The following is a 28000-nucleotide window of genomic DNA, read 5'->3' on the forward strand; positions in this document are numbered from 1 at the left end:
ACTATATTACTGTTAATAATAACATCATATGAATTGTAATTGGACTAATCTAATAAAGGCAGAACAATGCCCCAAATAATCCTTTAAAAACGGTTCATTGGTGCATATTAAAGGACTTATTAACCTAAATAGGCATTGCTCTCGCTCTGGATCTGTTAATATGTTCATGAACTGCTAATAAATGCATAATAATGTATTAATTAATCTAGATAAAGCATTAAAAAGGTGAGTATAAACGTAATGCTATCAGACTTAAGTTTGTTCAATACAATAAATATGTTCGTAATACTATTTTAAACAATTATAAGAAACTCACAAGGCTTTTATTAGCATTCTTGAAGAGTCTTTTAACTTAACAAATGCTTATAAATGTCTTATGTAGCAATACATGTGATTGTAATGCAATTATTAACACTTTTATCGTCTTATTGACACATAATGATATGAATAAGCATTTTATAACTGCTGATAATGGCCTTATTAATGGTTGATTAATGATTATTTGAAGGACCAGTCTATAAAGTGTTTTATATATATATATATATATTTTTTTTTTATGGTTGATTGTGGCCGTCAACCAAGAAACAGATCCTTCCCCCTTTCATCAGATTTCATGATGTGAAAAGTGTGAAGATGAAGGGCTTTAGTGTGCAAGCGTACACACCAGGGGCTTTAGAGGAAATAGTACAGATGGTTATTTGTAAACAATGCATTGTGGGAAATGCATTGTGGGATTCTGGGGCATTCAGAGTAGCCCTCTCTCATTGCCGCCACTCACAGGCAACTACCTCCATAAGCAGTGAGTTGAGTCAACGGCAACCCAAGCACACCAAAAACACAAATAGCATCAACGCTGTGACAGTTTGGAGGCGTTGAATGAGGACTAAAAGCACCTCAAAATATTAAAATGTTCTTCTGTGGCCGGGTCGGCAGTTAATTGATTTAGATTTTGCAACAAAGCTTTAATGATCAGACTTTATTACCGCATAACAAGAATAATAATAGTAATACGTTTTATTTATAAGAGTGCCTTTTCAAGTCACCCAAGGACACATATAAGACAATATTTAATAAAAGATGACAGTTGGAAGAAATAACAGCAATGAAATAAGAGCATATATACACACAGATAAATGAATACACTCATAACTAGAAGCCTCAGATGTCCACCATGTGCATCTGCAACAGCCACAGCTGTATTGTACCAATGAGCTGTATAGCGACCCTAAACACACTTCATTCAATATCAAAGGACCGATGTTTTAAGGCAATCTGCTTGAAGACGTTGTATAAGATATTTCGTACAATTTCCCCGAGAAATAAATGAATCGCACCGAGCCGTCGACCTGCAGAGCAGCGGCTGAGTGGCGGTGATGTGCTAGGTGGTGAGCGTAGCGGCTACGTAGCACAACACAGCACACGGGTGGCCACTTGAGGCCTGATGAGAAAAGGTTTTAAATGACATGGAAGACGTTTTCTTCCTCATCTGTAGAATCCACAAGTACTCCTCCACGATTTAATCATGAAGCGGCTGTTTTACCATCCTCGTATTCTTTAAGATGCACAATGCCTGTCAATGAGGAGACGGCTTTTTTTAACTGTGAGGACATGAGGTGAGTTCATTATAATAATATAAATAAATTGTATTTTTATTGTTTTATTTGTATTGTTTGTTTAGAATACAGACAATAATTATGTTTCTTCATACAGTTCTGCACGGATGACGCCTTTTTGTGGCCAACAAGTAAGCATCATACTTTTTGATTATCGCAGGAGAGCCGCAGGAGAGCCGGAGGAGAGCCGCAGGAGAGCCGTTAGCAGAAGCTAACGGCTGTAAAGGAACTCCACCATGGTCACATGACTTCATGTTAGTCGAGAGGAGCTCCACCACGGTCACATGACTTCATAGAGTCAGTGGATCAGCTGACGTTGATTTAATGAAAATATGGTGCAGTTTGAACCTGAGATAGTATCACAGTATGCCAAACACAGAAATATTCTTTTTTACACTCAATTAAAAAACAAAAAGTGCATCTTAAGGACACAACACACAAAATAATTTTATAACTTCAGCCTTTTTTAACATAACATAAATAAAAAAAAAGGTTGGGAATGAAGCGAACTAGCACAAATAGTCCGGTGTGTAAATTCACGCAAGTAAAGTGTTGTGAACGCAGCATTGAGGAGTGTGTGAATATTCAATTCAATTCAGGTTATTTTATATAGCCCAAAATCACAAATTAAAATTTGCAATCTGTACACATAACATCCCTGTCCCAGGGCCTCACATCAGATCAGGAAAAACTCCCCAAATAAAGATAGTAAAAACCCTTTCACAGGGAAAAAAGAGAGCAACAGAGGAGGATCCCTCTCCCCGGATGGGCCGAAGCAATAGATGTCATGTGACCAGAATGAACAACGTAACATAGTTACAGTACATTCAATGAATATGACAGGAACTGAATAAACGGCACTCTGCTGCATTAGAAAATCCCTTCAAAATAAAAGCACAGATTTTTTATTTTTTTGCCCATGCAAAGGCCCGTGACAGACTGAAAACGGCTCTGCGAATGACTGAAAACTGGTCCGCCAACGACTGAAAACGGCAATTTCATGCCTTTCAAGCCGTCGCGGGCCACATAAAATGACGTGGTGGGCCGGATTCGGCCTGCGGGCCTTGAGTTTGACACCAGTGAGGCACTCCACCACGGTCACATGACTTCACGTCTCCACCACTAAGCTGAAGATGGACTAGTGTCCTAGTGAAGACGTCTAATCGTCTCATCTACACACTTTAAGATTCACCAGGGCGTTCATTGACCTCGATACGTCGTAAAACATATACGTACATCGTAAAACAAAAATGTTAAAATCTCCTCAGCTTGTGTTAAAACACAGACCTCATTAAAAAAAAAAGAGGTTTTAGGACTCATTTTAGGACTCATTCCTTCCGCAGTCCATATCAACCAATGCTTGTTCTCGCAAACATGCAATGCATACTGTGCAGTGTGCACACCCGAATCGTTAATTCAACATAATTTTTACTCCGAACCATGAGTTGTCTTTTTGAATTTGACTTTCCCCTTCACGAGTGTTAACTGTTTGACCAGATAAGTGTTGGAAACTCATTGAAGTGCCAAGACCGATGTCTCCCAAAAGGAAATGAATGTGCTCGAGGTCCAAAATGCTTCGATATGAAGTCCCTCGAATATGAATACGCTGCATATTAAATGTGCCACACGGGGCAGAGGACTCCCCCTCTGAAGTTTATGTTTCTGGAAATACAAACAGCCTGGCGGCCATGTTTTCTGTGGGTAATGATGCACACCAAATGGTTTCATTTTGGATGCTGATGGCATGTCAGCACCTTGTTGGAGCTGAAGCTGTTGAATAACAGAAAGAAAATTAATATGTTTTTGTGTAAAAAATAATGAGGCGTTCACAGTTTTGCACAGAACATTTCGTTCATACAGTTGCCTTCAGTAATGAATGTATATTCCCTCTGTGATTACATTATTGCCCCAAAAAACTGTGAGATTTTACAAACGGGATGCTTTGTGATAATCCTGTTTACGTGACAGGATTACTGTTTACTGACGACTGAAAATCTGGAGAAAATTGTTGGAATTGTAATTGGATTAACACAAACACACACATGTTCCTCTCCCACCATGCTAGTATCAGAAATTATCCGATACGGCTTCAATGCTGGATCGGGTATCGATACCTGCACTATCCGAACTCTCGACAGAGGCGAGAAAGATGTGAGGTGGCTCGCTCGCTATCTCAGCCCTAGAAAAAAACATTCTGTCTGCATCTGAAATGAAGATGATGTAAGTAGTTAACAAGTGGGCCGTATCACTTCTTTGGGAGTTCCACATGTCTGATTTAGGCCCGATCCCAATGACCCCCCTAAAACCTTAATCTCGGCTCCTCGTGGACTAGGATATAACATTGTTGGTTATTCCCGGCAGACATGAAACTCCGACTCTCCTAGATGACCGTTAGCCGTCTACTGGACACGAACAAGCAGCTTGTTTGTTACACAATGGGTTCTAAAGCACTAGTTGTTTTTCACAGCAAGACAGTAAATGGAAAAAAAGAAGGAAAAAAGGATCGTCAAACTCTGCGAAACTGCGAGCCATGTCTGCAGAAACCTGATCAAAGCGCTGCGAGAAGGCTCTGCCCCTCCCATCACTCAGGGATTCACTTTAAATGAGGGAGTCAAGGGAAGAGTGACCTTTACCAGTGTGGTTGTTCATAATGACCCTCACTGAGGACGGGAAACGTTGGCTCTGAGCAGTTGTGCAACACAAAATGAACTAACTCTTCTCAGCATCTGTGCTCAGACTCCTTCGTTCCTCTATCGATCAATCGGGACACACTGCTTCCTTCTTGAGCGGATTCAAGCTGAATATGTCAATCTGGACACTGAGAGGCAACAGGTGCTGGATAAAGTATTGTGTGTTTTCCTGCTCGAGGTCCGGTTGGGTATTGGATCAACCTTCTTTGCTCATGTGTGTTTCAAAAGGGCCGTCATTGGAGAGGAATGTTCTTTGTGCATGATTCACGTGGACCAGGGGTGTCGAACTCAATTGCACAGGGGGCCAAAATTCAAAACACACTTTAGGTCGCGGGCCGAACAGAATAAACATTTATTGAACACACTAAAACTAAATGTTTTTTGAACATAAATATGAATAAAAACAGACAGGAATGTTATTCTGGAATAAATAAACTTAAACTTTAAATAACTTAAAATATCTTGCTCTCCATAAAAAAATATCCAGTCAAAATTCTACAAGCTAGACATATGAACATGCTGCAAAAAACGCCTGAAAAAATAAATAAAAATTGTGACAGTGCTTGTGCTTTAAGTAAACATTAAAATAACAAATCAAAACATTTGAATTTCTTTGCTTTTATGTCATTTTATATAAAAAACTTAAATTTTAAATATCCCAAATGATTTTACTCTCCATAAAATTATCTCCCGTCAAAATTATACAAGTTAGAAATATGACATGCTGCAAAACAAAACCTGGAAATATAAATAAAACTTGTGCTTTTTTAGCAATAACAAATAGCGAATCAAAACATTCAGTTTTCTTTGCTCTTATGTCATTTTATCAGAGCTGGATGCTTGGCATCTTTTTTTGGCAACAAGTTTGTTTATGTTTGGCGTGAAGTCCCGTGCTGTGGAGACTGTCAGGATGGACTGCAGGTGCTCATCAGTGAGACGACTCCTGTGTGCTGTTTTGTTTGTCTTCATCACTGAGAACAGCTTCTCACACAGATATGTGCTACCAAACATGCACAAGGTTCGAGCCGCAAGTCGACGGAGCTGGGGCATTGCTGCGGGAATGGAGTGAATAAACTCTGTGGGCCCTGCAGTGTCGTACTTTGCCTTTAGTGTCTCATTACACTGCAGCTCAATCAGCTCCATCTGAATCTGCACAGGTGCAGTTTCCACGTCGACGGCAAATGGGTTGCGAAGCTCGAACTCGAAATTCTTTTTTTGTTCTTTAAAGTCACCAAAGCGCCGTGCGAACTCTGTGCGCAGTGCGCTCAGTTTATCAGCAAAGTGCGTATTTGGGAACACCGTTGTGCCGACTGGGTTCAGCATTACTTGGCAACAGGGAAAGTGGGGCAAGTTGCACTGGTGCATTTGTGTCTCCCATAAAAGCAGCTTCACTTGAAATGCCTTCACTGCGTCATGCATGTCAGTGATCATGCGGTCACGTCCCTGGAGCTGGAGGTTTAAGGCATTGAGATGAGTTGTTATGTCAGCCAGAAACGCCAACTCACATTTCCACTTTTCATCCCGCAAAACGGTGGAGTCTTTTTTTTGACTGTCCATGAACTGACAGATTTCGTTGCTGAGCTCAAAAACTCTGTTGAGAACTTTTCCCCGACTTAGCCAACGCACCTCTGTATGATAAGGAATGTCGGCAAACTCTGAATCTATCTCTTGCATAAAGGACTGAAATTGCCGGTGATTTAAACCTTTACTTCGGATAAAGTTTACGGTTTGCGTTACAGTGCTCATTACATGGTCCATCTTCAGGACTTTGCCACATAGTGCTTCCTGGTGTATGATGCAGTGATATGCTGTTAACTCACCAGTACAGTTCTCCTCCTGCATCTTTACTCGCATCCTTCCCACTAGTCCACTTTTTTCACCGCACATAGCCGGTGCTCCATCAGTTGTAAGTCCAATAAGTTTGTCCCAGGGCAGTTTCATGTCGGTTACACTTTGACATACGTTTTCAAAAATGTCCTTTCCAGTCGTTGTCCCGTGCATCGATTTAATGTCCAATATTTCCTCTGTAACGCGCAAATTGGAGTCCACCCCACGGATGAAGATGGCTAGCTGTGCAGTGTCAGTCACATCAGTACTTTCATCCACAGCAAGAGAGTATGCAATAAAGTCTTTGCTTCTTTCACTCAAGTGTTCTTAAATCAGTGGCCATCTCTCAAACTCGATCAGCAACCGTATTTCTACTCAGGCTTACATTTGCCAGCATCTGCTTTTTGTCTGGACATACGACGTCGCACACCTTCAACATGCAGCTCTTCAGAAATTCTCCCTCGGTGAATGGCCGGGCTGCTTTGACGATCTCCTCCGCCACGATAAAACTTGCTTTCACAGCAGCTTCACTTTGTAATTTTGCACGGGTAAAAAACGTCTGCTGAAATGTCAGCTTCTTTTTTAACTCTTCTACTTTCTGTATCTTCTGCTCTGTATTCAGGTCTTTCATGTTATCCTGATGTTTTGTCTCATAGTGCCGTCTTAGATTAAATTCTTTAAATACAACCACATTAGCACCACAAATGAGACAAACGGGTTTACTGACAATGTCAGTAAACATATACTCAGCCTCCCATGGGTTTTGAAAGGCTCTGTTTTCAGAATCAACTTTTCTCTTCGGCATCATGAGGGGCTAGCTTTGCAATAACTTGCAGCAACAGGCACTTGACCTGATTGACGCGGGAAGCGCTCAGCAAGGCAGCTGAAGCGCTGCATTATGGGATCTGTAGTTTATTGTGTTACCAGCGCTTCATATCGCCGGGCCATTAGCAACAATAATATAAAATGATCTCGCGGGCCGGATATAATTGCAAGCCGGGCCGGATGTGGCCCGCGGGCCTTGAGTTTGACACCTATGACGTGGACGGATTGTGAGAAAATGTGCCTCCATAGGGACAAACATGGAAAGGGCCCCCACACTTTCTACATAAGAACAGGAGCCACAGAGTCCAAGAGAACATTTGTGGTCCTTTTGAGTCTCTTTGATGTTGTTTTGCGTCACTTTATGATCCTTTTATGTGTCTTTGTAGTTGTTTTGCGACTCTTTGTGTGCATCTTTTTTATGTTGTTTTGCGTCATTTCTTTTGTCTTTTGGGTCGTTTTGCATCTCTTTGTGGTCGTGTGTGTCTTTTGGGTCGTTATGAATGTCTTAGTTGTTGTTTTGCGTTACTTTGTGGTAGTTTTGTGTGTCTTTTGGGTCGTTTTGCATCTATTTGAAGGCGTTTTCTGGGTCTTTTGGGTCGTTTTGCATCTCTTTGATTTTGTTTTGCGTCATTTTGTGTGTCTTTTGGGTCATTTTGCATCTCTTTGAGGTCGTTTTGTGTGTCTTTTGGGTTGTTGTTTTGCGTCACTCTGTGGTCCTTTTGTGTCTCTTTGTTGTCGTTTTGTGACTCTTAATTGTCATTTGGCATCTCTTTGATATTATTTTGCATCACTTCTTTAATATCATTGCACTGTTGTTGTCGTTGATTGTTGTTTGTCTCGTCTAACGTCTCATGTCTAATGTATGCACCTTCCGCCTTGAAAAATTCCTTGTTTGTGTAAACATTCCTGGCAAATAAACGGTTTCTGATTCTGATTCAGATTTTGTGTCTCTTTGTAGTCATTTTGCATCTCTTTGTGGTAGTTTTGTGTGTCCTTGTTGGCGTTTTACATCTCTTTGTTGTTGTTTTGCGTCACTTTGTGATCTTTTTGTGATAAGAAATGCATTTAAAAGAGGAAGTTGAAGCCACAGTCAGCGTGTATCTTATATGTCGGCTGACTCTGCCCTCTGGTGGTCACAACCCAAAGCTTCAGCTTTAGCAAACACATACATTTATTTCATCTATGGGAACTGTGAATCTGTGACAACGAGCTCATGCTCCTTGTGATCCTGGGGAAAAAATAAAATTATACATTTGAGTGTGGAAGACATCACCAGTGACAACATCCGACTAATTGATGCAACTGAGTAATCAGCTGCACATCTGCTCTTCATTAGCTGTGGTGCTTCTGATGATGCTTTTGGACACACTCTACTTTCATACAAAAAAAGCGGATTTCCTGGTTACCGATGAAGAAATTTGCATATTTTCAGACAGAAAAGACCCTTGGACAGAAAGAGTTGAGAGTATTTTTAAGTAAATCAAATGTACAGTATTATGTATTGGATACTGTGTATTTATAGTGTTGTGTCACCAGGTTCGTCTCTTTTCATGCCAAAGTGTAAATGACACAGGGTCACTGCAGAGTCGTGTGTGTGTGTGTGTGTGTGTGTGTGTGTGTGTGTGTGTGTGTGTGTGTGTGTGTGTGTGTGTGTGTGTGTGTGTGTGTGTGTGTGTGATAAGATTGGCTTTACTTCCTCAATTGTTTAGTTTTTCATTATCTAAGCCGCCTGTTCAGCCCTTTCTTGATGCTTGATGAGTGAGTACAGTGTGGGAGGGCTCATGTGTGTGTTTTAAAAAGGGAGTTGTTTTGGTTTTGCCCGTACATAGGGCAGGGGTGTGAGACAATTCATCTTTTTGTAATCGTTTTACGTTTGTTTGTGGTTGTTTCGCATCTCTTTGTGGTCATTTTGCGTCTCTTATAGGTTGTTTGGCATCTTATGAATTATTCTTGCATCTCTTTTTGGTCGTTTTATTTTGTAGTTGTTTTCTGTCCCTTTATGGTTGTGCTTCTCGTTTTGTCTCTAATTGGTAGTTTTGCGTCTTTTTGTTGACGGTTAGTTTCTCTTTTTTGTCTTTTTGGTCGTTATGTATCTATTTGCTTCTCTCTGTGACTTCCCAACAAGAACTCTTCGCAGTGACTTCAAACCGAGGCTCTGGCCTGTGCTCATTAGACCCGCTCAGTAATCCATCATGCTCATACGTCATAAAATAGTTGACAACTATTGTACTTTCTCACTTTTTGTGCTCTGTACTGTATTCGAAACAACCCCCAACTGGTTGCTTTTTTCGTGCAGGAGCTGTGATGACATATTCAAGTCTCTGGCTTAAAGGCTTTCCGTCTTTGTGGGATTCATGAGCATTTCCATCAGGATGTGATTTTTAATATTAATCGCTCCGTGCCTGCTGGCGGTCACAACACATTTCTGAGCCACGTGAAGATTTAAAAATAATAACATTCAAGAGCTAAAGACAACCGTTGGCTTTCATCAACCAATTACGGTCCATTATTAGAAGCAAACAGATGACGGATAATGAACGCGTCCTAATGCCCTCCTCACTGTCTCCTTCCTCTCCTCCTCCTCCTCCCCCCCTCACTCACAAACACACTGCACTGTCCGCACTGCTAAGTGGTTGATCTGTATTCAGCTGCCTCACTCTGTAAACAACACTTTACTTCACCTACGATGTTTACAGTTCATGAACACAACCGGCCAAAAGATTACGCCAAAGCATTGTTCCTGCTGAAGACATAAATCTTCTTCTTTTTTTAAATGGCTGACAAATATATCGGGAGTTAATCAAACAAAGTGTTCTGTTACATTGTGCTTAATTAAGAGATGTTTGTTCAGCTCCTGGAGGAAGGTACAGAGGAGGAGGAGCGACACGTGCAGAGCTTCACAACACTCAACCTTGCCTCAACCTTAAAGGAGCGGTGGTACGTCACAGGTTTCCTGAATGCATCGTGAAATGAATAGAAGCCAGTAGCTGTCCCAAAGGTACAAGTATAAATAAAATGAAGTCTTGGCGATGAATAAAGTGTATCTCTCTCTCTCTCTCTCTCTCTCTCTCTCTCTCAGCATGCTCATATTAGTACCACGTACAGCCATTGACAGACATGTAAAGAGCAACTGTCTCTCCTACATAAGATCCAGAGCTACATATTCATCATGTAGTCATTTTGGTCATTATACGTCTTGTTTGGGTCATTTTGCATCTCTTTGTAGTTGTTAAGCGTCTCTTTTGCGTCTCACTTTGTAGACATTTTGTCTCTTTGTGGTCGTTTTCAATCTTGTTTTGGTAGTTTTGCATCTCTTTGCAGACATTTTGTATCTTTTATGATTGTTTTGCCTCCTTTTGTAGATGTTTTGTGTCTTTTCTTGGTTATTTGTCATCTCTTTTGAAGATGTTTCGTGTCTTGGTTTTGTAGTTTTGCATCTCTTTGCGACTTCCAAACAAGATATGTGAGTAGTAACTTTAAACAGCGGTTCCGAGGCTCTGGTCCCGTGGCCCGGCCGCCTCATCTTTTGGTCCGTCTATGAGATTACAGCTGATGATAGGAAAGTCACTTGTTTTGTAGGTTTATGACTTTGGTCATGAACCAAAAATATTGGATACATTTATACTTTTGCCTAGTTGCAGCATTAGATGAAAAGTCAAGGGGTCATCAAAGCTACTTACATTTTCCCTGAAGGGGACATGTGTATCAAAGGTCATGGTAATTCACTTAATAGTTGTTGAGGCACTAAAATGAAGAATCTCGTGGTGGCTCGAGATAAAATCATGTTGAGATATTTTGTGAATTATGTGAAATCTTCGACCTGCAGCTGGGACAATGAGTGTCTGTACAATATTGTTTTGAGTTCATTCAGCCTGGTGCTGATATGGCTTAACATTCTCAACATAGTTTCTTTAATGGAAAAGATAATCAAACAAAAAATTACGTAGTTTTTTTTTCTGACATTAATGAAACCATCGCGGCAGCTCCAGTTCTGCTTCAGATATTCTCGGAGCTTCACCTCCATCCGGTTTCAGACCCGTGCAGGAGGTTTTTGGTTTTGGACTCCTGGAGCCATTTTGACCTTTGCTCCTTGAGGGCCGCCGTGCTGGTGTTGGTTTTAATATTTCCATGACATTTCACTTCCAGTACTAGCAAATTAGTTTAATTAATTTCCCTCTGGCAGATCATAAATCTCCCTGTTGAAAAGCCGCGCCGGGCGATGGTGAGAAAGGAGGCTCACGGACAAAGTGATGTTGAACTTAGAGACAGTTTATTTAAATTTGAATTAATTTACAGCAGTTCCACTGGAGGGGAAGAAAAGAGGGAGGGATTGAATGACAGCCTAGCCACATTAAACCTATGGTCCTATCTACTGTATGTACAGGGAGGAGGATGCAGCTCCGTAGTGCAGAAGGCACAGAGGTGGCTTAATACTCGCCTGTAAGCGCTGCGAACGTGACCGAAAGGAGGAGATGATGGCAGCAGTACATCGGAGACTCTGTGTGTTTTCACTCCGGTCCTCAGTGATATAGTGGAGTAGATTGCAAACTACAACTAGCATCTGCTCCTTTTTTTTTTTTTTTTATAAATCCATTTCTCTAAATGTACAAGCGAGTCCTCCTGCAGATGAAATGTGTTGGATTTATTCCTGTCAAAGTGTCAAGCTGGTGTGTTTTACAATATGCGATAAGTGAACTGAAATGAAACTGTACAGTGTTAAGGCATTTTTTTTTTTTGCAATTATAGAGATGCACTTCGAACCAAAGATGGAAATAAGGGAGGAGGAGTACGAAACGGGGAAATGAAGGACACCGACATCAATTAAACTGCAAGGGTTTGGCAATAAAAACGTCATTCTTCATTCACGTCTTAAACTTCCCATCACTCGCACACAGCCTGCCAAACCCCGCCCACTTCCCGTCCAATAAGAGGTGCCAAATCTCCTCCCACCGTGAAACTAGAGAAGATGGTGCAGCAGAAGCAAGAGATTCATGCTCAAATATGACACACGCATCTAAACCAGGAAGATTTGCCTTAACGTCATTCAATACAGGAATAAAATTAAAACAAAAAAACACATTTTCCACTCTTCCACACTTTCGTCGGCACAAATCAAACAATAAATGTACAACTTGTTTGATACAATAACAGTGACAAAAGATTCATTTTTGTGCACAAACTGATCAAATCAAATGAAAACCACTCAAACAGAAACACGATTCAAGTAAAGCTTCTTTTTTTCTTTTTACTGGAACAAAAAGTAAATAAACTTAATTACGTTAAAATCACTTGAAATTCTTGCATCTCAGATTTAGATTATGCTGCTTATACATTCAACAGGTAGGTCAATTATGGATCAAAATAAAAACACCATTAAAGTAAAACAATCTGTAATTGTAATTGGGGCAGAAAAATGTCATACATGAGAAATATTAAAGGCTGAGTTAGACTGTTTATTTATTTATTCTCTGCTTTTCATTTAGGAAGGTTTGGATTTCACACCGAATCATCTTCATTTTATGATAATATATTTTACATTGGTGTCAAGTAGCACAGAGGTTGGTGACTCAGGATCTTAATCTAATTAGAGCACTTTAGTTTCTTTTCTTTTTTTACACTTTATTGCAAATCGAATTTAGAACATTTCAAGCAATTGATTGTCAAAGACAGCCGTGACGGAGGGAAGAACGTGAATTTCATCTTCGAAGCTGCAGTTCAGAGTTTCACAACAATTTCATGTGAAGTTTTACCATTTCGGGGGGGAAAGGTGCGCTTGTTTTGTTTGTGTGCCCGGTCAGGTGACTACAGACCTTTTTAAATACCAGACGCTTTCAGAGAATCAGTCTAAAGCCGCCTTTTATTCATCGAAACATTTCTCAAACTCACTCACACGCATATGAAGTGAGTTTTTGGGATGTTATTTGCTGCACTACAAAATAAAATAAAAATGTAATGATTTAATCATGAATATATTATCCTGGTTATACAAATATAATTATATACTAATATATAATTATATTTAATGTTTTAGTTTAACTGAAACAGAGTTTATATCGCTCAATGTGACCTTGGACTAAAAAAAGAACAAAGAAAAAAGACTAAATGTGCAAAAAAAAAAAGCCTAAACGGTGCACCAACTATGAAAAACACTTCAACACGTTGCACCTGATGATGATTTTGCTTCAAATAAAAGCACGAGATAACTTTACATAAACGGGACAAAGATCACAAGTTTGAATTCCAAAACCACAGGATCATCGTTCCGGAAGAAACCAAGAGAGCGGGGAGGATGATGGGAGAATGATGGGTGGAGTATGGGAGTATGATAGGAGGAGGGACCGGCGAGTGACTGAAGAGAAGACGATCTCCTGTCTGTTCTCCACGCAAGCGAGTCCTCCGGAGGTAAGGCAAGATAATGTTTCTCTTCATCCGGGTGTTGAACTTTAAGTCATGGCAGGCAGCAAAACAACAACAACCCACGAGAGGCAGGTGAGCGATGAAGCCACAAATAAGGAAAACAAAAAAAGGCAGATAATCATATTTTTAAGTGACAACTTAAAAAAAAAAAAAAAAGTAAAAACTATTTTCAACACAGACCACAGGAAGCGCCACAGCTTATCTACTGATGAGGCGATTGGACTCATTCACTTTACCGCTGGCTGTTTATATATATTAATTAATTTGAGAGTTCAATTAAATAAACTCCCTTTGAACAGTTCAAATTCTGATCCGGATAAAATAGAGAAAAGTGCTAAATTCATTCTCTCGCCGGTTGAAGTGTTTTTTTTGTTCACTTGAAACCGATTTCAAGTGCCTAAACGGTGCGTTCCTCATCGTGGGAGATGACAGAACATGCCGCCTGCAGACGGTTTTGAGATATTCAAACATCTACAGCGAAAAGCTCACGACTGAGCTGAAGATGTTTTACTTCAATCTTGTTGGTGACTGAGTGAGTGACTGCTGGAAAAAAATGTCTGCGTGGTTCTCGGGTCCGGCCTTCTGCTGCGTTTTATGTACTGCATGTTCTGAACGTGGCACAAAAAGGAAAAAATAATAATAAAAAAAATAAGGTTTTGCACAGAATATCAGAGTTCCTACAAATATGTACACAACAGATACAGGCACTTGTATATCTTTGGTTGGAAAAACCCAACATTGCAAGAGTAATGCATTCACAGAGCTTTTGCGTCCCTTATTGTATTTCCAGGGTTCACTAGGCAACTGGTATGTTTATTTATATTTCTTCTGCTTCTTTGCGTTTGTTTGTCCGTGTTACAGGTACGTTCTGACGGAACTCTCCGACGCCTTTTTAACCCTCTGACAGCCCCACCTGCAACAGAAGGAACGGGTCTTAGTGCCGTGTACAAGCTCACGGCGGGGATTACAAATGGTTCAACCCTCGGAACCCCAAAAAGCTTCGGCTACGGTCACATTTTACTCCCCGAGCCTGGATTTTCACCTTAATGTATAACAGGGCTCATACACATTTCGGCCAATGGATTTCCATGACTTTTCCATGACTTTAAACCAAATTTCCATGACCAAACATTTTGTGAAATCTCGGTGTATAGAAAATGTAGTATTTAAACTAACAAAGAGAATGCAAAGCATACAGTCTACCTTAAATGACACAATAGTTTGATTTTAAAAGCATATTAATTATTTCAAACTCAACGTAAATGAACATCATGAACATATGAATATAACTACTTTCCATGACTTTTCCAAAACTTTTGGGATTTTATTTTTTTCAAGGACTTTTCCAGGCCTGGAAATAACCATTTTAAAATGACATGGCTTGACCGTAAGAACCCTAGTATAAGTTCTGCACCTCTATGTAGGGCTGGGCGGTATGGTCAAAAATTCATATCACAGTATTCTGTAAGATTCTGACAGTTTCACGGTATATATTTTTTTTAAACAAGTAAAAACATTGATTCCATTAACAGCATCAGTCAACTAGACAGCAGTACTGTCAGCGAGCCGTCCATAGCCACAACTACAGCAGGCAGCAACATTTACTTTTTGCAGTTTAATTCTGGGAGCGCAGTGGAGCTACTTAACTGTCAGTGTAACTGGGTTCAGTCATGGTTCACACTTGTTATAAAATGACAGTGCCGGATTGCATTCTGGGTAGATTTCACGCAACAAAAAAAACAGGAAGAGACAGACCGGAAGACGCCACACAAACAGCTGTTCGCCGCCCAACTTCCCAGCATGCACTTTGGCCGTGTAATTTTGAACCATGAGTGAACCAAGTTACACTGACAGCTAAGTAGCTCCACTGCACTCCCAGTACTGAACTGTTAAATCAAAAAATGTTGCTGTCTGCTGTTCTTGTGGATATGCACGGCTTGTTAACGGGTTGTTGGCAGAACCACTGTCTAGTTGACCGCCTTAGTGCACCAACAGTTGTTATGTGTAACCACTGGTATGCCGGTATATGAAAAATTCACACCGTATGGAAATCTGAAACCAGTATACCGCACAGCCCTACCTCTATGCTCCACATATCTGCAGCTCTGCGGAGACCCTCAGCTCCTTTAAATCCAGGTTGAAGACTTTTCTGTATGCTGTTGCCTATAATTGAACCAGATTCAAGGATATTAATTTATTTATTATTTTATTCCTTAAACTGCACTGCAACTTGTATTCTATTTTTTAGTTCTTGACTGTTTTTAATGTTTTAATGAATGTTCTTAATTGTTTTTAAATATTGTTTTCTTCTACATTATGTTTTGATGCTTTTAATAACTTCTGGGAGCTAAAAAGCAACAACAACAACACTTGCACACAGACATCCACGTATTGTGGACGGTGAGCAGAGACACAGCAGTGTGATTGGCTGACGTCTTTAAAACCAATCACTGGTCAATAAGCAACGCTTTGCTGAAGCTACCTGTTCTCGTCACATAGCACTGCTGGTGTCTGCTGTACCTTCTCGGGACAGAAGTCGGGGTTGGTTTGCCGCGCTTTGCCGGGCCGGCCCTTGATGACAGCGTAGCAGAACATGGTGATGACCATGACGAACAGGAAGTAGCTTGTGTGCATTAGGTGCAGGTTGATGAGGGAACGGTCATCCTGGTGAGGGAGAGAGTCGAAAAAAGACTTAGATTCCCCAGTAACTGCAGGGTTTTTTATATAAATCAATTGTTTTTAATTCCCTGCAAAACCACATTGTACGCTTCATGCCTGCAGGTGTCCTTCAGGGTCAACCACCTACCATTTTATTCATATATTCCACTGCTTTTGTGAACCTAAGACCTTTGGTAAACCAATTTCAAGCACCAAAGCAGTTCGTCCACATGAGTAAAGGTATGTTCGTCCACATGAGTAAAGGTATGTTCGTCCACATGAGTAAAGGTATGTTTTCAAGAGATATGAAGAATTTCAAAAATCAAGCTTACATTTTTCAGCTTTAAGGCCATATTATCACTTTACACTTGTGCCTTAAGACAATTGTGCCTCATTATATAGAGAGCGGAGATTGTTCTGCAATTTTTGATGTAACACATGTTACATGAGGTAAGTATCGCAAAGGCAAGTGCCTTTAAAAAGGTGAATTTAAGAAATGAGGTAAAATCGAGAAAAAAGCCAAACTTTAACTTAATAAACATCACCGGGAGTCTTTGAAAGAGTCTTTTTTTTTATATGCCAAACACATTAAAGACGACTTTTAATTTAATTGTGCAGTAAGCCTGAAAAGTAAAGAAAAAAAAACAGGCTAGAATCAAAGTATTTCCAGACATTTTAATGCCATCTTCCTAAATGTAGGAATGAAACAGGGACATCAATCTATTTCTCACAAACTAACAATGTGTGTGGACGCGGGCTGAGATCAGGTGACTGCATATATTATCTAGTAGTTTTCAGGCTCGCTGGACCACTGTGTTCCTGCTGTGTCCCCACTGTGGTCCCCACTGTGGTCCCCGCTGTGGCCCCCACTGTGGCCCCCGCTGTGGTCCCAGCTGTGGTCCCAGCTGTGGTCCCAGCTGTGGTCCCAGCTGTGGTCCCACTGTGGAAATGTAGGTACCGCTGAATGTAGGTCCCGCCGGAATGTAGGTCCCGCTGTGGTCCCTTAATGGGACCATTTTCATCCTGGAACAATCTACCGCCGCCAGTCCAAAACGACGGCTAAAAGGTTTCGGTCACGTTTACCTTGTTTCATAAAGAGCCGGGGGAGCGATCCTACAACCATCTGAACAATTCCATTTCAGTCATTCTGTTATTTTGGGGATTTTCCTGTTGTTTTGTGCTGCCTGCAACGACTTTATAATTAGGTTAAAGTGAATGTCGTTCTGCAGCCACTCAGAAACCCCACAAGTACGACGAATGCATTAAGGCTAAAGCTAACGTTACCTCACTGAAACTCCGTCCATGTCCAACGTCAACCCAGGAAACATAACAGAGCGACCCTGCATAGCGAGACAGTGTATCCATCCACTTCCCAAAGACACACTGAAATAACGGATGCAATCGCATTTCATTTGGCCAAAGAAATGTGTCCAATAAATACTGTGAGCAATGAAGGCTTCAGAACAATGGTCAAGACATTAGACAAGAGATACGTGATACCCTCACGCAATTATTTCTCCAAAGAGGCATTACCTGCACTGTATGAAAAACATCAGGGGGAAATACAAAAGGATGTCACAGCTGTCGAGTATTTTGCAACTACGACTGACCTATGGTCAAGTAGAACAATGGAGCCGTACATGTCCCTGACAATTCACTACATCGACGGTAATTTTTGCAATTTTGCAATCTGTGATGGCAAATTTCTTTCTAGTTAGCCCTTTATTTTGGGTAAACATTTTATTTATATTTTGCTTCAGGTGAATAAGAACCGTATAAGTTTGATTTTAATGCAAAGACGTGTACATTAGATGGAATGTAGCACAACATGGAAGTGAAAGCAGTGCTCTGTTGATTTAATATTGGGTAAAAAGTGTTGATACTATTTTATTTATATTTTCCATCTATGAGATGCACTGTGATAAGGACCAGTCTGATGCAAATATTTGTATATTAGCCAGAATGTAGCACAACAATGGAAGTGGAAGCAGTGTTCTTCTTTAAACGTGAAAGCGCAATAAAAAGATGTTGTCCCTAAAATAAATGATTAATCGTGATAAATAATCGTGATCTCAATGTTGATAAAAATAATCGTGATTATGATTTTGGCCATAATCGTGCAGCCCTAACTTGAACATATCATAATGCAACTCAATGCAACCTCCGTTAACGTTAGCCGTTTATCTCTGTGCTTTATCATTAACAACAACAATCAACACGTAAACCAGGAACTCTTTATAATTAAAAAAAACTGTAAGCCTGAATAATGTTTGCGGTGATGAAGAAAAAAAAGGAGGCGGAGACTCACATCAGGGACGATGACTGTCAGCTTTGGGTTGAGTGCGTGGTACAGCTTGCCGATGGCTCCTTTGTAGCACCAGAAGGGGTTGTAGTCCTGGCTGTACTTGGTGTCCGAATCGCGGACCGTGGTGAACACCTTGTACCAGGAGGTGGCGTTGGTGTACGTCTCCGGCACGCAGTGAGGCGGCTGCCTGCAAACCAACACAAAGCTAGTAGACCGCAATCAGGGAGCTGTTCACGTTATGTCAAGTAGCAAAGAAAATACATACATACACACACACATACAAAATTCATTCATTCACACCAACATTTGCACACAGCAACAACCACACAACCAAAATAAAAAAATGCTATTAAAAGTCTGTTATGGACTTGGGCTCAGAACACATTGTTTTCTCAGAGATGTTGTAGGAATAGTTCTACTCAAAATTCTGTTGAGAAATGATATGAAGTTATTGAGTCCGACACCTTTGGAGACCGTCTGTCATTGTGTGTATCCCCCGGCTGCAGGCAGAGACAATAAAGCGTGTCCCTGAGAGTCGGGGAGAAGGTCCAACTCACACTGTGACGGGGAAGATGTTGCTGGCCGCTGTGACGGTCATGCAAGTGCTGAACACCACCTGCTCACAGTGGCCGTGCAGCACACACTCGTCTGAGTTCCAGGACACGGGCAGCGTGAACGTGATGTTTATTTCTTCATGGGCTTCCCGGCCTACGGGCGCAAAAAAAAAAAAACACACAAAAAAACAAGTGAGCATTTCAGATTGACGCGACGACAGAGGAAACATCGTTTTTTCCTAATTTTTTATTTTCCAGGTTGTTTTTAGGCAGAAACCCACCAATGAGCACAAAGCACAGGCCCCACTTGCATATCCAAACTCCCCTCATTGTTATTATTTTTTAAATGGTTTATTGGATAAGGGGACAGTGTACATTAATAAAAACATTAAACATTATGTAAATGCACCAGAGTTAGCCAAGAGGCTATTTTTCATCTCTAGTCCTGTAAAAAACAAACCTAAAACAGAAATGTAATTTAATATACAAGGTTATAAAATATTGACGCTTTTACAATGCGTGCACAAACAATGAACGAGTGAGAATATTAAAATACATGTGTGGTGTTGGGGGCGTGGTTATGCTCAGCTGCAGAGGGGTGTGGTTGTGGGTGACTCGGGGGACGGTGCCTGGAAGAGGCCTGATTGGCCTTAGCTGTACTGATTGTGTGTTTGTCCCAACATAAGGAGGAGTAGACTAGACGCTCGAGAGACGGGCAGACCAACACAAGACGGTCCGTTAGAGCAAGAACCAAAAATAAACCGGTTACGAACCTTGAACCCTGGTGTACTGTGTCATTGTGCTGAGGGGAAACTCACTGCGGTAACGGGAGATCGTTACAACATGTATCCTCATTCAGGAGACATTGTCAAGTACTAACAAAGACATACATACATCAACACACATAAAGCAAATACAATGAGGGAGAACTGTTAAAATACAATGGACTAAAGACAAGATAGAGACAAGTTAGACACTAAAAAACATCCATGTCAGAGGCAAAGAAGTTATGTTGACGTGATGTTCTAGACATAACGTAAAAGATCAACGTGATTTTCTCACAAAATGGAATTTGTGTCAAATTGATCTAAAGGCTAATTAGATGGGAAAAATAGATACATCCAAATATAGCACAAAAGAACATGTATTTTCAATTAATGTGACTTTCAAACCACGTGGTGCACAATGTCCAGGTCAAATTTGTTTAAATAAATAGGAGGTATTGGTTTATTACCAATTTAAAGGACACAAAGGATTCAATAGACTTCATATTGTTATAATTATCATTTATACAAAGAAAATCCCAAGTGTCAAAATAATCTAGTGTTTTTTTATTACGACTAATTATGTTATCAATACTATGCAATATAATTCATGGATTTATGAAAGAAGAAGCTGACATTTCCTCCAGCTCCTCTACAGCGTGAGCTCTATCCAGAGAGGAATATTTCCTCGATGTAAAACAGCATTTGCGTCATTCCTTATTGACTTTGCTCATCCGGTCTATTAGGTTTAAAATTAAAAGTCACGGTACATGTTGTTGGCAAACAGCTGATCCCGTTGCCAAGCCGATAGGACTGTAAAGTGAAAGACAAACAAAAAACAGAAACAAACAAGGGTCTGAAACAATGCAGGGATTGTCTTTTGGGAAACTCTGTAGATAAAGTATTGTACACCCAGTAATTGCGCCGAGGCATTGATCTGCAAACGGGTGAGTTCATTGTTCATTAAAACGGGCAATGTTGTCAGAGTACGGGTTGCAGCATCATTGTGAAATGTCTTGATAAACCTAACTAACAGTGAGGTCAATAACAGTCAATAAATGCATTCATTACAACAGTTCTGATTAAATATTACATTGTAATAGCTATGTACAGACTGTGTGAGTTAAAATACGCCAGAAGCCCAATTGTTCTTCCCTACATGTTTACTATCAGGTTGGCAAACTCATTAAAAATATGCAGTTATTAAGATGAGTGTACATAACGGAAAGAAACTAACCAAATTTGGCCTTTTTTCAGACAAAATAATTCTGCCCAACTGACTGGCTACTCCACATCCTTGTGGAAAGCCGAGGAGCCGCTCTTGTGTTTGGGGCTGGAATGCCCTCAAAAGGAAGGAGGTTAAACCCACAGATTAAAGCCCTTCTGTATGGGATTAATACAAAACAATAAATAAATCACATGACCTTTTCCTGGAGGATCTAATCCCGTCTGAACGGAGAGAGAAAGGTGCAACATTTTGACTTTGCTCTATCGCAACGTGGAATAACATGTTGAAATGCACAAGTTCTACTTATTCTGACAAGGAAGTCTGCGGGACAACTATCTCGTGTCCACTGAAAGTAAAAGTGCGCCTGACCACATTTGACGACTGCTTTCATTTCCTTTTACACGCAACACAAACCAGAGCTGAGGTCAACACAAACCAGAGGTGAGGGGGACAACAACAAAGACACACAAGCTCTCAGGAGACAAAACCATCCACAAACATGCAGGAATGACGTATTCAGAGGCTCAAAGTCACGTTTCACTTTGCTCTGCTTTCTGAAACCTTTAGGTCTGAAACACATAGGACTGAAACCTTTAGGAGGACTGAAACCTATACATCTGCAACCGTTACGAGGTCTGCAACCGCTACGAGGTCTGCAACCGTTACGAGGTCTGCAACCTTTAGGGGGACCGACACCTATAGGAGGACCGACACCTATAGGAGGACCAATACCTTTAGGAGGACTAATACCTTTAGGACAGGGGTCGGCAACCCGCGGCTCCGGAGCCGCATGCGGCTTTTTAGCCCCTCTGTTGCGGCTCCCTGAGCCTTTGACAAAAAAAGGGAATTCCTCTTATCTTGGAGTTTGAGGTGATATTGGGTCACTGAAAAAAAAAATAAATAAAAACGCTGCCACTGTTTGTGGAGTAAAGTCCCCGCACAGAGACGCAAGTTGAAACCCATTAAAAGGACAAACTCCCTCAGGCAAGGGAAGGGGTTTACCTACGTACAGTAAACACGTCAAACCGTTCTGGCCGGTAACACACACACTGCACACTTCTCACAATGACAACAACAATGTTTGTTTACGACTGATTATATGGAGCCAAATGATCTACTGATCCTAACTTTACCGTGTCAGGAAGGATTTATTTAAAAATGTTCAGTTTTTAATGGTACATTTCATGAAACAATGGTGTGTTGTACAAACCATTGGAGTCATGACATTCTATATTCTTGTGGGACAGAGGTATGTGAATGGGGAACTCTGCTGGAGAGGGTAAGAGGATCTCAAACTGGTGTTCGCACAAACAACCAGATGCACTGGGGCTGTTAAAACTGACAAATTGGCCCAGGATGAAGAATATTCATTCTAAATAAAAAACGACATTTGCTCAAACTACTCTAATACCTATTTTTGCACATTATGTCCATGACACCGTGTATTATTAACTGGCCACCAGCAATGCAGCGCTGAACTTTAGTCAGATGCCTTTCAATACCTCCTCATTTCATTGTAAACACATAAATTAGGAAGCAGCTGGCTGGAGGAAGATCATCTGCAAGTTTGCTGTTGGCTCAACTGTATGCCATTTACAGTAAATATCAGAATATAAAAAGGGGGTTTTCTGTTGAAATAGTACAAACGGCTGAAGACTAAGCCATCTTTAAAGCGGTTATGTCTCCAGTCTGATCTCGTGCACAGAGCTTGATCAGGGACGGTTGTTGTTAAACGCAACGTTAAAATGTCATTTTCCATGTGGTGGTAGTTCCCACAATCAAATATACATTTTTATATCAGAATATTAGTTTTTTACTATTTAAATATTTATTCACATTTTTTATATTTGCAGAAAACCCAAACACACATATACAGTAGACGGGCATCGACCCCAAAGAAATTCACATTTATTAAACTAGTATATTCAATAAAAGCGACGAGACGGGGAACCTACCAGAGAGGCCCACTTGCTGCCCCAGCACGGTGGCGTACAGGTGGGTGATATTGCGAGAGTAGCCTCCGAACGGGCGCTGGGGGTCCAGCGTGAGGGTGATGGGGACCGAGATGTTGACGGTGCCTGAGTCGTCCAGCAGGAGAGGGACCTGGGTGCTGGAGCGAGCCTGGCCGCTGGTCACCACCATGCTCTCCGGCGTGGTCGACTCGTTCAGGCCGTGCTTTATCGTCTCGTTCTCCGACACGCAGAGGTCCAGCTCGTTGAAGCGCAGCAGAAAGGTGTTCCAGTCCTGAGGGAGGCAGGGTGTTGTGATCAGCCAAACATCTATTACTTATATTGACATGAGTCACTGTAATCATGTTGCAATGCACACAACTTATGTTAACCTAGTTATCAACCAACGTACTTATTGCATATTCACTGGTGTCTTTACAAACCCTCACAGTACGATACTCCCTGTGACCGACATGCTTCCTATTCAGATCCACAAGGTTGCAAGGTCAGAAGGGTTGGGGACCGAAAAGCAACGCAGATTTCGGTGCTTCCTTCCGGTGCCTGAGCCGATTTAAATAGTTTTTTTTTTTACACTACTCTGTAAAGTTGCACGGTATATAGATACTAAAAAGGTAGCGCGGTGCCCGCACGCTAAAAACGATTATTATAATAGCGCGGATCAGAGCACACTCGCTGCTCTGCTCTCTGTCCGCCTGCATGCAGAGCGGGGCTCGAGGGGGCGGGGCTTCCAGCGCTCACACACACACACAGTGCGCGCACACAGAGATCGCTGCAGACACGAGCACGAGCTTTTGAACGTCCGTCCTTGGCTTTCTGGAACAAATCTCTCCAGTTGATATTAATGATGACGTGTAGTCCAGTAAAGCAGCAGTTTTAGGATCCAACAGTTTCTGAGTTCTGTTGCACACGGTCCCATCAGGCCATGATGCTTGTGTCTGTTCTTTTTTTAAATATATATTTTTATATATTTTTTAAGGTTTGAAGGTGTAGTTTGAAGTGTGTTTTGTATGTACTTATTTATTTATTTATATCTATAGTATACTTAAAACAGTTGATAATATTGTTCAATTTGAAGAAAAAAAATTGCCTTGGCAATACAAAAGTATCGGTTCAGACACCGTTTAGGCACCGGTATCGTTTTAAAAGTATCGGTTTAGCACCGGTATCGGAAAAAACCCAAACGATACCCATCCCTAAAGGTCAGTGCCTTGAGTAAAGAAAGTAGCACCTTAGTAGCATTACATGGCACTTACTTACAGCACTTTGTAGTTTGGCTTTCTTGAAGAAATTGTACTTTCTTGATTCTTGTTGTTCTGAGTTTGTTAAACTCAACGAAGTGCATTCAACTCATGGTTTAATGCACTTATTTTAAGTCGCTTTGGATAAAAGCGTCAGCTAAATGAAATGTAAAGGTAAGGGTTGGACAACGACATGCAAATTGACCTTGTGTCACCGATGCTTCATAGATGGGTACAAATGCAACGGCACACTATATTCACACTTTGATGGGTTTTCTTTTCGTTCGCTCCAATAATAAGCTTTACACTCATGTGTGCGTGTTTTAGAGCCATGGAAAGGGGGTCTGATGTACTGTATAGCTTGCACAGTACATTTAAGACTTGAAAAGGTTGAATAGGTCGTTGTGTTCATGTAACACGGTGCAAAAGTTTGGGCCAAAGCAGGCCACAAAGATCTTGAACAGACACTTGGCATCAGCAGTGATTCTTAAATGGAGCAGACAATTAAATTCAATCTCTTTTTTAAAAGAACTCACCTCGGTCAACTCTGGAGACCTGATCTCTTTAATCTTGAAGAAATAACCGATGGTCAGGAAGGCAATGGCCACTGCACTGACACTGATCATAAAAATGACCAGCGGTGGACGGGTGTTAATGTAGCTTCTCAGGTTCTCTATAGGGTTTAACAGGTACACCTGCAGATGGGCAGACACACAATGTGCCAACATTTAAGCAATGATCTTGTGTATCACAGAGGCTTTCTATAAGCAGTGGTAAATAATTAGCCTCAACACAGACACTTTAAATGATTCATTATCCGTTAGAGCAGTGGTGTCAAACATACAGCCCGGGGGGTCCGGTCCGGCCCCCCGGGCTGTATGTTAAGAAAATTAAGAAAGAAAATTAGCTAAGCTAGATCCTCTGATTGAAAGTCGGGCATGCGAACCATTGAACCACAGTCGCAATTATTTTGACATCTGACATTACTACACATATTGCTCAACTGCGAGGGAATCTCAACTCACTGTTGGCCCCCGACTGCCAGGAATCCCGGTGTGACACTCAACAGTCAACTCTCCCTGACTGCCAACATCACCGCAACAACACGTTCCTGTAGGTTCATGCTGTACAACATCAGGAGAATACGTCCCCTTCTCACCCAGAAGGCAGCACAGGTTCTCGTCCAGGCTCTGATCATCTCGCACCTTGACTACTGTAACTCCCTCCTGGCAGGTCTACGTGCTAATGCTATCCGACCTCTGCAGCTCATCCAGAATGCAGCAGCTCCACTGGTCTTTAACCTCCCGAAATTTACCCACATGACTACACTCCTCCGCGACCTTCACTGGTTACCGGTTGTCGCCCGCATCCGCTTCAAAACATTGGTACTTGCGTACCGTGCTACGAACAGATCGGGTCCTATCTACATCCAGGACATGGTAAAACCGTACACCCCAGCTCGTTCGCTCTGCTCGGCTTCTGCCAATCGGCTCGAAGCTCCGTCACTGCGAGCTAAGCACTCAACAAAGTCACGACTGTTTGCAGTCCTGGCTCCTCAATGGTGGAATGAGCTCCCCATTGACATTCAGGACAGCAAAAAGTCTCTACATTTTCCGTCGCAAACTAAAAACACATCTTTTTCGACTACACCTTGAATAAGGAAGGTAGCGCCGTAGTAGCACTTAGATGGCACTTACTGATAGCATGTTGTAGTTTAACTTTATTGAAATTGTACTTCCTTGATTCTTGTTGTTCTGAGTTTGTACTCATGGTGGAATTGCACTTATTGTAAGTCGCTTTGGATAAAAGCGTCAGCTAAATGAAATGTAATGTAATCTGCAGAGAAGAGTCCAGGCAGGTAAACAGTGGGCTGATGTCTGAATTTTTGGTCTTTATGTTTCTAGTTTATTGTAGAAAGACCTTAAAATAGGGTTCATCATGCAAAAACCTAAAGAAATATTGTCATTATGTATGCGTTATTATGCTATGATTTTACTGGTCCGGCCCACTTGAGATCAAAATGGGCAGCATGTGGCCCCTTCACTAAAATTAGTTTGACACCCCTGCGTTAGAGGTTCAACGGATCATAAAACACACGGTTTCGTAGCACGGCTTTGAGTCACGGATTGGCTCAGCACATTAAAAAAACGGAGCAAATATCTCTGATCATTATTATATTGCATTCAAACACAATTAAAATGATTAGGAAGTAAAAGATAGTTTTTTTTATTGAACATCTTGGCTTTAGTAGTTTAAATTATGTTTCAAGACATTTGTTTTAAGAGTTTAAAATCAGGAAAAGGGTAGTTAAGTTTGAACTTAGAGCTAGTATTGGAAAGTTAAACAGCTCATAATTCATCTATAATATCTATTTTATTTTACCGGGAAAACATCTCATTCAAACATCTGGATTTATTCACGTATCTCACCAAAACTACATTTTAACACATCATGATAACGTTAAAATGTACCTTTGCTTCAGATTTACAAATCTGACCTTAACAATAGATAATCACTGAATGGTAGTTAGAATCCAAGTTTATATCTGATGGCAGTGTATTATGTATGCATAACAAGTCTCCGACACGACATGTTCAGACAGGTACGTCCTGTTACTGCTGAAGAATAAACAAATGTCTCTGCTGCAAGGTCCCGTCAGATTTTAGGGACTAGGGAATTTGCTGCTCGACGATTACTTGAGTCTTCCAATTGTGGAGAAAAATGGCATCGATGGTTTACATGAATGTATTAAACCGACAGGTCTGCAGAACTGCTATTCAAACTGAAGTGACTGACTTTCTGACTGGAAAACTGTCAACTTTTAAGGGTGTTTATTGCATGTTAAATGATATAATTTCAGTTTTGTCTTTTACTGTAACAAACTTTATTATGCAAGCATATTTTACACAAGCACAGATCATTTTTCATTGCTTCTATTTTGTTACTATATTCATTGCGTTTGATATACATTTATACTTTTTTTGAGTTTATCATGAACTCTTTACTACTACTACCCATTAACTTGTGTTTTTAAGTTTTTACTAAAGCGGAAAAGAATAGGTCATCAATAACTGTTGATGCAGATCAATTCCCAATTATTCTCAATACAGCTGCCTGCTGTATTTAAGTTTTCAAAGTTCTACGTGTGTAATTATGTTTCTGCAAAATACTCTAAGACGGGCTGCAGTTTAGTAAGCACTCAAAAGTTGACATCTTTGAAAACAGAATGGTAAATAACTTTGTATTGTATCCGGTTGCATGGGGAGACTAACTACTCCTTAGACTAGAGGTTGTTTGTTTACGTTGTGTAGAGTGAGGACATTTAGCGTTAAACAGGATAGGATTTAACATTAATCAGAATAACATTTAACATTATTAAACAGGATACCATTTAACATTAAACAGGAAAACATTTAACATTAAATGGGATAACATGTATCGTTACACGGGATAACATTTAACATTAAATGGGATAACATTCGACATTAAACAGGATAACATTTGGCGTTAAACAGGATAACATTAAACAGGATAAGTGTGAACTGAAGGGGCGCCCTGTGATCGTCTTCCTCACCCGCCAGCTGACCCGAGCTGTCACCCTCATAGCTAACCTAGGTAAGATAGCTGGCTAGCTACCTGGCCCTCTGACAACTGTGACAAATTAAGGCTCAAACTGTCACTTTGCCAAAAACAGCTTGCTCGCGGTTAACGTCACGAAACAACACGTCGTCGGTTCTTACCATTTTTTCGACGGATGTTAGCTGGGAGGTTCGTCGCGAGCCAACAATTAAAGGCAGCAGCAGTTGTTGTTGTTTTTTTGTTGCTAGCAAGCTAACGTTCCGGCTTGCTAGCAAGCTAGTCACTCAACGACCAGACTTTCAGCGTGAGAAGCACAGCGTAGCCTCCTTCCC

At 40.9% G+C, this 28000-nt stretch overlaps 1 protein-coding gene across 1 annotated transcript; it reads right to left on the reverse strand.

The window, feature by feature from the left end:
• Nucleotides 1–14223: 14223 nt before the first annotated feature.
• On the reverse strand, nucleotides 14224–27995 carry tmem248 (transmembrane protein 248). Its single transcript, XM_079213978.1, has 8 exons — nucleotides 27830–27995; nucleotides 24626–24784; nucleotides 22837–23125; nucleotides 18893–19043; nucleotides 18339–18522; nucleotides 15893–16036; nucleotides 15453–15535; nucleotides 14224–14285 (listed from the first exon to the last, which is right to left on the reverse strand). The coding sequence occupies exons 1-7, from the start codon at nucleotides 27830–27832 to the stop codon at nucleotides 15455–15457; spliced, it is 1011 nt and encodes a 336-aa protein (XP_079070104.1). The 5' UTR covers nucleotides 27833–27995; the 3' UTR covers nucleotides 14224–14285; nucleotides 15453–15454.
• Between the last annotated feature and the right edge of the window lie 5 nt (nucleotides 27996–28000).

The sequence above is a fragment of the Taurulus bubalis genome, assembly GCF_910589615.1.
Source record: "Taurulus bubalis genome assembly, chromosome: 2".
Taxonomy (NCBI): Eukaryota; Metazoa; Chordata; class Actinopteri; order Perciformes; family Cottidae; genus Taurulus; species Taurulus bubalis.

Excerpts from the sequence above, each read along its gene's own strand:
- tmem248 (XM_079213978.1), bottom strand. Across the intron at positions 23,126-24,625 it reads GGTCTCCAGAGTTGACCGAG|GACTGGAACACCTTTCTGCT; the intron begins GTGAGTTCTTTT and ends TGCCTCCCTCAG. Across the intron at positions 19,044-22,836 it reads GCAGCAAGTGGGCCTCTCTG|GCCGGGAAGCCCATGAAGAA; the intron begins GTAGGTTCCCCG and ends TTGCGCCCGTAG.